The sequence below is a fragment of the Tasmannia lanceolata genome, unplaced genomic scaffold, assembly GCF_043159265.1.
Source record: "Tasmannia lanceolata isolate RefF3 unplaced genomic scaffold, GAP_Taslan_0.1 ptg000018l, whole genome shotgun sequence".
Taxonomy (NCBI): domain Eukaryota; kingdom Viridiplantae; phylum Streptophyta; class Magnoliopsida; order Canellales; family Winteraceae; genus Tasmannia; species Tasmannia lanceolata.
The window spans coordinates 16,097,698-16,107,022 of record NW_027518695.1 but is presented as its reverse complement, the minus strand read 5'-3'; the positions used below and the strand labels follow the sequence as shown (position 1 = coordinate 16,107,022).

Sequence of the window (9,325 nt, the reverse complement as noted above, 5' to 3'; positions counted from 1 at the left end):
CTTAACAAAGTGCAATTGCAATGACCGTCAAAAGTTCTGATCGACCAGTCAAACCAAAACGTGATTTTTCCAGTTTGACCTTATTTTTTTTGCGAGTTGACCCGATTTGTCGACGAATCAACCCGATATTTTGACAAGCCAACCCTAACTTTGGGATTTTTTTTTTTTTTTTTTGGGGTCTTTCCTGGGTCAGATTCTTCTTCTTCTTCCTCCTCTTCTTCTGGCCTGAATTGATGGGTACAGCGAATGCAGCCACAAGGGGAGATGTAAAAACAGAAAAATAAAAGGTTATGAGGAGGGCGAGATGCCTCTCTTGGGTTTTTAAAGGGACAAACTCATAAAATAAGAAATAAGTGCGCCAATGATAGAATGCTATAAAAGATGGGATTAAAAGGATAAGTTGGTCATAAAAAAGAAAGAAAGGTAAGGTGCGCCATAGGCCGATGTGGACATCTCCACATCTACAGGGGCGGAGCCAGGAATTTACACTGGGGGGGGGGGGGGGGGGGGGGGCATGGCCACAAAACTATCTAAGCATGCATGGCTGTAGATGCACCTTCAAAAGGATTTTTCAAGTCATTGGGGGCCATGGCCCCCCTCATGCTATATGTGCCTCCGCCCCTGCACATCTAGGCTAAATAAAAATGCTAATAAATCAAATAAAATACTACCTAAAAGGAAAATAACACAGGTCAAATAATCCAATAGAAAAAAAAATAAAAAATCTAACGCCTAAGATGATGGCTCAATCACATCAAAATTAGGCCTAAGTAATAAGATGGACAACCCTGATGTCCAGATCACCACCATTCAATTGAAATGATCAAATTACCTTGAATGGTCATGTTATGCTGCAATGTTTATTAGTATCGGAACAAAGTAGGTATATATTAATGCAAGAAACAATGAACCAAAGGAGAATGAGATTATCTATGAGAAATGGGAGTCTGAAAACCTCTCTAAACTATGAAAAACTCAAAAACTCAATAAACCTCACTGTGAAGTTGGTGTACTCTATGCAGCCTAGCATCAGTAGGAGTCTTCTTTTCTTGAGCATAGCAAAGGAGTGGGATATCAAAGCACGAGCATATTAGCATAAGTATGACATTGCTAAAATGTTTATTAGCATAATCGTGAAATAGCAAATCTCACTCGGGTAGAGATGAGGTAGAGATGATAGTTAAGAATACTATGTTGCTGTCGGGAATAAGAAGGAAGAGTTGGATCATTACCATCCTATGCCACTTAGCACAAAAGATAACGAAGAAACAAACAAATAAAAGGGGGATTTTTGAGTTTCTAATAAGAGTGAATCTTGATCTTGAGCTACAGAGGGTTTAAGTTCTTGAGAAGGATAAACTTCATCTGCTTGAGTCCATTTCCAACTATATCAGAGGTGAGGCTAGCAAAAGAGCCAACACTAAGTAGAACAGTGGGAGTATAGCTCTACCCAAATGATTTGCTTTAGTTTCCATCTCTAAGCCACTATCAGGTAGAAGAACAATAGAGAAGGAAATCGAGGAAACATGATGGCCACCCAAGACGATAAATTGAAGTGCAGCCATTGTGGGAATCCTTATCCATATCTGCATCAGAGATTCAATGGATCCAGTGGTCATTCTCGCACTACTGATGGAAAGAACATTGGTTATGCTGACAGGGAAACTATAGATGCATCACTATTGTTGGCCTCAGGATAAAATGGCCTCAAGATAAAATGATCATTAATAAAAGTAGGGATGAACCCACAGAGGGAAATATGTTCATTCTCTATTCTCCTATCTTCTCTCTTCCTCTAATCTTTCTCTTCAATATTTGATCGTGAATCCCAAGGCAAACAACAGTTCCAAGCAACCAAGCAATCATGCCCTTGAACATAAACACATTAATCATGTATATGTAGAGGTATGTTGAACCAAGAGCACATGGTGGCACAACCAGATGAGAAGTTCTCCATGGAGTCATGCATAGCACAAAACTGATAAGTTCAAGCTGGGATCTGTAGTTACACTTCCACAAAATATTTGACTCATACATTTCACTTTGAAGTCAAAGAAGACAAAATAAGCATGCATGAACATTTGAAGTTGGGAAATTGTGAGGGATAATACAGTTTAGGAGAAATAAAATAATTCAGTGCAGAATTCAATTGGTGGGACTGAAAACCATGTAGTATTTTTAGTCTTTCAATTTCATTTATTTTAATATATTCTTTAATGTAACAAATCATCATAATTGCTAAGAAAATACTATGCATCACAACTTCATTATAAAGATGCTTCTAGTTTCATGGCTCCTGATAGTGACTCCATTTGACTGGAGAAATTTGAATAAACACACCATTACCATGAATCCTTGAATACAGGTTATATTTGAAAGGATGGGGAGAAGCTAATATAAATTTCTTAGTGATACCTCATTATGGAATGCACAGTTATAATAGCACACAAGTTACATGGTAACAATGTGAAGGAAGAAAAGGTAATATAAATTTCTTAGTCATACTTCAATTTGGAATGCACAGTTATAAATTATAATAGCACACAAGTTACATAGTAACAATATGAAGGAAGATATGCAAAACAAGAAAGGCTTTAAAATGCATTCAGTCCATAAGAAGGATTCAGATAAGAGGAGATATTAACCTATCATGTTCAATGTCTCCCTCCAACTAAAAATGTCTGCCCGAAAACAAGGTAGTGTCCCTTTTTCGGTATCTCTGCAATAGTTACGAGACCAAACCAATAGATAGACATAATGTTTATACATATTACATCCAGGACAAACCCGAACTATTACAACGTTTAGAAGGTCGAGCCATTCCATCCAAAGTTAGAACCCTGCAAAAGTACCAAGATACAGAGAATCAGCACCTTGTAAGCTAGCATGAAAGTATAAGGAAATACAACTAAGTTAAATGTAGAAAGTGAACAAACAAACTACTGAGGGGGTTCCATAGAAATTTAATAACTAAGAGCTTCACATGATTTTCAGCAGTTAAGGTTTGTTACATGATCTATTGCTGGTGTAAGGCATGCAAACATTGTGCATATTCTTGGTTCTGATGCGCCTAACAAATAGGAGAAATGCAATGAGAAGAAACAAAACAACCAATAACAACCCATCATCAGGGAACCAGGCGAAGTTAAGATGGCTTGCCTTGGTGTCATAGAATTTGAGGAAGAAACGAGACTTTGGAATGGACAACTTGGTCTCAAGAATTGTTGCAATCGCAGCACTCAGCTTCTTGTTAACATCAGGGTTTAGACCTCCGATGGAAACCAGCTCACCATAAGCCGTTGGTTGTTGGGTCCCCCCAAAAGACATGGGAACCGAGCCCTTCAGCACTATCATCACATACTGTACAGTGAAAAACACATATTAGTTCAGATTTTTGGGATAATAATCACATACTAAGCAATGAAGACCACAAATTAGTTCACATTTTTGGCACAATTATTGACAAATTCAAGATGATATAACCACGCAACTCCGACAATTTGTTAAATAAATCAGTAAAAAGGGAAATGATATCCCCCCCTCCCCCCTCTGACGAATAAAATCCCCCCCTTTAACGTTATTCGTCAAGTTTTAAAGGCAAAGAAAAACGTTAAAGGGGGTGAATTTATCCTCAAGCAGTGAACCATTCTCACAGGGGGGATTTTATCCGTTTAGGTGGAGGGGGAATATCATTTCCCTAAAAAAATTTGACATTTGAATGTGCTATTCAAATACTAAAAATCCAAATAAAAAAAATAGAAAATTGATTATAATGAATTGAAAATGTTGTTCGGCCACATTGCTTTGGATAAATAAGATCCTAAATTGGACTGTAATGTGCTGTATCACAATCATGGAATGCAAGAATAAACATTGCGTGCATAAAAAATAAATAATAATATATAACAACATACAGATTTTTTGGAGTGCAGAAGAAAGCCTGTACTTCACACAAGAATCTACCTATTTAGGCCATGTCTGGCAGCCAGGAATTTTTTTTCATGATAAATTACTATCTGCAAGTGATGGGACAGGGGTAGGGAGGATGGGAGAATTAGAGATTTGACAAGGCACAGATGAGTTGAGGATAAGAAGTGGCTAAAAAATCAGGAAAAAGTTGATCATGTTTTGAGTGGAGTTTTTTGTTTCCTGATTTTTCAGGCTTTTCTTGCCCTCTCTTCACTCAGTGCCTCTAGTTTCAATCCTCTCCCACTGCCTCACAATTGGGTAAACTAATACTCCAGGAAAAAAATTCATGGTAGCCAAACATGCCCTTAAGGTAAAAGGCTAGTTAACATCTGAAAGTAAAAGTGAACACAGAAAAACTAGACACAAAAATCAGCAGTGCTAATTAAAACAGAAAGGCATCTTAATGCGTAAAAAGTAAACTAGGTCACAAATAAAAACAAGAGAGCACAACAAAAAATTATAGAATACTTAAGTTCCACAAAACAACAATCAATATGCCAATGTGAAGTTCAGCAAGATTCCAATGTGAAGCTCAGGATCTCTTATCTTGAAAATTTAAGAGCATTTCACATAATACAAAGAAAGGAAAAGTGGGAGCTCATCAAGCTAGTCAGTTCAACAAACTGTTCTTCTATTACTGTTCAGGAAAAAAGTGCAGAAGTAATAGAAATCTAAATAAAGGAAGAAAAATCTGTGTTCTAGAACTAATTCAAAATTAGCATTACCCTAAATCAGAAAAGCATATATCTTACTACAGACCAAGAAATAGTAATACAAAAATAAAATAAAATAATGCAGTAGAACCCAACCATGATATACAAATTCAATAAACGAACATGAAAAATAAATTAAAAACAATCTCACTAAGAGAAAATGAAAATAATACAAAACAACATAATCCAACAAAGGAAGCACAACCCATGTTTCAAAAGTAATTCAACAGAAGCTACTTCACATCATAGTACCCAATTTCACAAAAAGAAGATGAAAATAAACCCAATTTCACTGAAGGAACATGAAAATAATACCCAATTTCACTAAAAGAACATAAAAACAAACCCAATTTCACTAAAAGAAGATGAAAATAAACCCAAATTTCACAAAAAGAACATGAAAATAAACCCAATTTCATTAAAAGAGCATGAAAATAAACCCAAATTGACTAAAAGAAGATGAAAATAAACCCAAATTTCACTAAAAGAAGATGAAAATAAACCCAAATTGACTAAAAGAAAATGAAAAGAAACCCAAATTTCACTAAAAGAAAATGAAAATAATACACAATTTCGCTAAAAGAAGATGAAAACAATACATAATTTCACTAAAAGAGAACGAAAATAATACCCAATTTCACTAAAAGAACATGAAAATAAATCCAATTTCACTAAAAGAAGATGAAAATAAACCCAATTTCAATACAGGAAACAAAACCCATGTTCGAAAAGCAATCCATTCCCGTCACAATACACGAAATTAAAAAAAAAAGTTCTAGACCAAAAAAAATAGCAAAAATATAGAGCATATGCACAAAGAAACCCATAAAATAAGAAAAAGAAATAGAGAATGAGAAAACTAACGGCCTCTGGTTTTCCGATGATCTTTGCTACGGTCTTGGAAGCTTCAGAAAGGATGGAGGAGGTATCCACCCCTTCCAAGCTCGCACTAGTCGATATGTTTAGGCAAGGCATCTCTCTCTCTCTCTCTCTCTCTCTCTCTAGAACTACTCAAACCCTCACTCTATATAAATGCCTCTTCGATAAATGCTCTTCTGGTTGAAGTAATCTACTCTCTCTCAGAAAATCAGTGCTTGCCAGCAGTGGATTTTGACACTCTGGGCCCCTTAGAATACTACCTATATTCCACTATTATAGCCCTTGTCAAATGTCGAAAGGATGGTGATAAATTCGCTCCCTCTCATTCTGCATTCGCCCCCCCTTGTTAGACCGTAGTACATTCAGTGTCTCCCTCCTCCAAATAGTACAGAGTACAGACCTACCACTTATTCTCTCTTACCTCTCACAAACGATCCACACCCCTCACAACTTTCACACCCTTACTCTCATTTTCACTCTCCCTCTCAAGTCTCAACACAACAACTTGGTGGGGCCCTCAAACTCAATTTTTAGATCTTTGAATAAGTAGGCCCTACTTTATTTTAAAAAATTACAAGCACCTGCATGCGGAGACCATATGGCTCTGTTCACTTGCCTTCTTGAGAAAGGAAAGGAGAAGAAAGTAAGCCAAATTTTCTCGTGATTGGACATGATTTGACATTTTCTGCCGTTCCCTTATTTTCTCGGGAAAGCATAATTACACAGGTGGAAAATATAAATAATGATGTGGAAAACGAACTTTCTTGCACTTTCCCTCTAAATTTTCTCACCAAAAGGGTGAGAAAATCACTTTCCTGAGAAAACCACTTTGCCTGCGTACTTTCTTTTCCTTTCTCGGCCAAGTGAACAACGGAATTTTCTCACAAAATGAATTTTCTCACAGTTTCTTTTCCTTTCTTTTCCAGTTTTCCACGTCAGATTCTTTTCATTTCTTTTCTTTTCCTGCTGCTAGAAAACAAGTGAACAGAGCCATAGGCTCTGAAGTATTTAAAAAAAAAAAAAAAAAAACTTGGGCCCACCATAATTGAAACCCATACCATTCATTTGTTCGGCCCCAATGTAAGGAGTCCTTGCCTATAAAATCATCTCCATAGGATGATCCTAACCATCTGATCTATTGACAAAAGACATCATATAGTAGATAGAAGAGTTAGGATCATCCCACGGAGATGATTTTTGGGGGAAGCCTATTTACATAAGGGTCAGCAAATGAACGGTTTGGATCATTGAACAAGGGGTCCCAATGAATTTTCAAATAAATACCCATTACATTGTATATGTCTGTACATGCACTTGCAGGCATATTAAAAAAAAAAAAACATAGAGTGGGGCCCACCTTGTTCAAAACTCTAAACTATTCATATGTTAGGTACAACATAAATAGGCGTACCCAAAAATCATCTCGATATGATGATCCTAACCTTCCTATCTATAGAGATTTCTAATGATATCCAAACCTGCCCATCTTCGAATAAAGCGGGCTCAAGTGTTTTTTGAAATATGTGCACCCTTAGGAATGAGAGGCATGTGAGTAGGGCTGCAACTCGGGTCGGGCGGGTCGGGTTTTGGAGAACCCAACCCTACCCGAGAAATATCTCGGGTCGGGTCGGGTCGGGTTTTTTTCGGAAAACCCACGATTCCCAAACCCGGCCCTACCCATGATAAATCTCGGGTCGGTTCGGGTCGGGTCGGGTTTTTTCACGTTGACGCAAATTTTTAAGGAAAATTCTTGTTTGGCAAGGCAACTCAACTCATAGAAGCAGAAATTACACTCATATTACACTTGAATCAAACAATGATGTAATTACACTCACATCACAGTTGAATCAAACAACGCTGTAATCAAACAATGTTGTAATTACAATCAAACAATGCCGAATCAAACACTTGAATCAACTCAACTCATAGAAGTAGAAATTACACTCACATACAGTAACAGTGGGTGCGTGGGTTTTCACTTTTAACTTTGGGATAATTATATTTACACCCCCTCTAGTTTCTGACACATCCACTTCCACCCCTATAGTTTAAAACGTGACAAATACACCCCTGTAGTTTCAATTTGTTTAAGGTTTGCCCCCTCAGCTGAAGGTTCGTCCATAGATTGAAGGGTTAGGATGATCCGATGGAGCTGATTTTTTGGGCACACCATATCTATGTCAGCACTCATCGAATGAACGCTTTGGATCATCCAAATAATGTGGGCCCCTACCCGAATCCAAACACTACCAAAAAATCATCCAAATAATGTGGGCCCACATTGTTTGGATGATCCAGAGCGTTCATTTGATGGGTCATGACATAGTTAGGGTGTGCCCAAAAAATCAGCTCCATCGGATCATCCTAACCCTTCAATCTATGGACGAACCTTCAGCTAAGGGGGCCTACCTTAAACAAATTGAAACTACAAGGGTGTATTTGTCACGTTTTAAACTATACGGGTGGAAGTGGATGTGTCAGAAACTAGAGGGGGTGTAAATGTAATTATCCCTTTAATTTTTAACTAACAATAGAAAAAAATATACATACTATAACTTATGTAACTCGGGTCGGGTCGGGTCGGGCCCCTTCAAACCCGGCTCGACCCGAGATTCATGCGGGCTTTTGAATGCTGAACCCGGCTCGACCCGAAACCCATGAAACCTGAACCCGACCCAGGCTATTTTCGGGTCGGGTCGATGCGGGTCGGGTTTTACCCGGCTCGAGTTGCAGCCCTACATGTGAGGTAACTGAGGGGCATGAATTGTCCGAGGTAATTACAGAGGAAAAAACACTCCATCGTGTAGAACAACTAAAGCCTCAAACTCAGAAGTGCACCTCTATCTAAACTACTGATATCATTTAAAAGGAAAGAAAGAATGTGGAGGAAGGGAGGATAAATTCACAACAAAAGAGAAAAGAAGAACAAAACCAAACACCCACTATAATAAACTGGAAGACATACACATATTTACTAAAATTAAGTAAACAGATATTCAAAAAGAGAAAAGAGAAAAGGAAAAGGGGCAAGTAATAAAGAAAGAAAGAAACTATCTTCTGGAGTGATTTTAAGAGGAGGATTCCTGGAGTGCTTGTAAGGAATCAGGACTGGAAATCTCCAAAAAGTCTCACTGAAGAGAGAGAGAGAGAGAGAGAGAGAGAGAGAGAGAGAGAGAGAGAGAGAGAGAGAGAGTTTACCAATTAGCCCAAAATCACAAGGTTTCACAAAGAAACTTGCATTAGAAACCTAGAAGAGTGAATTTCATTGCTGAATTTGGATGGCCTGATCAGATTCTTCTTCCTTTGGCCGGATTGTAGAGTGATGTCCAAAACAACTTAAATTGGGGAAATCCAAAAAGACATCAAAAGGGAGTTTTTAGAGAGGAAAGATAATGAGAGATAGAGATAGAAACTATTTCTAATATTCAAATGAAAAAATAGATAGAAACCATTTCTAAACACTACCAAATGTTCAAGCCAACATCAATAGTTATTTCCAGAAAAAGGTAGTTGGAAGCTGCAAAGAAGCTTATATAACCTTAGAAATACCGAGGTGAAGGCTCCTTGGTAAAACCATATAAGAGGTGAGATGCCGAGGAAAATACTTTCAAACTAGTTTTAGACCCGTGGGGCGGTCCAAAAAAGAAAGCTTTATAAATTTTTTTTTTTTTAAAATAATAAGAAAAGAAAGAAGAAACATTCATACAGAATATATAGAAAAGATTTCAACAGAAGATGCCATAAGAAAACCATCCAAAGAAGCA

At 37.4% G+C, this 9,325-nt stretch overlaps 1 protein-coding gene across 2 annotated transcripts; it reads right to left on the bottom strand.

Moving 5' to 3' along the window:
• Positions 1-2,576: 2,576 nt before the first annotated feature.
• LOC143851137 (uncharacterized) lies at positions 2,577-5,792 on the bottom strand. 2 transcript variants are annotated; one of them, XM_077360468.1, is made up of 4 exons: positions 5,547-5,792; positions 3,160-3,360; positions 3,012-3,070; positions 2,577-2,840 (listed from the first exon to the last, which is right to left on the bottom strand). In XM_077360468.1, exons 1-3 carry the CDS (start codon positions 5,655-5,657, stop codon positions 3,017-3,019), a joined length of 366 nt encoding a protein of 121 aa, XP_077216583.1. In that variant the 5' UTR covers positions 5,658-5,792; the 3' UTR covers positions 2,577-2,840; positions 3,012-3,016. The 2 variants fall into 2 exon arrangements, with proteins under 2 accessions (XP_077216583.1, XP_077216584.1); XM_077360469.1 differs by lacking the exon at positions 3,012-3,070 and having other exon boundaries at positions 5,547-5,785.
• Between the last annotated feature and the right edge of the window lie 3,533 nt (positions 5,793-9,325).

Excerpts from the sequence above, each read along its gene's own strand:
- LOC143851137 (XM_077360468.1), bottom strand. The coding sequence starts at position 5,657 with ATGCCTTGCCTAAACATATCGACTAGTGCGAGCTTGGAAGGGGTGGAT. Across the intron at positions 3,361-5,546 it reads TCATCGGAAAACCAGAGGCC|TATGTGATGATAGTGCTGAA; the intron begins GTTAGTTTTCTC and ends TTCACTGTACAG. Across the intron at positions 3,071-3,159 it reads TCAAATTCTATGACACCAAG|GCGCATCAGAACCAAGAATA; the intron begins GCAAGCCATCTT and ends CCTATTTGTTAG.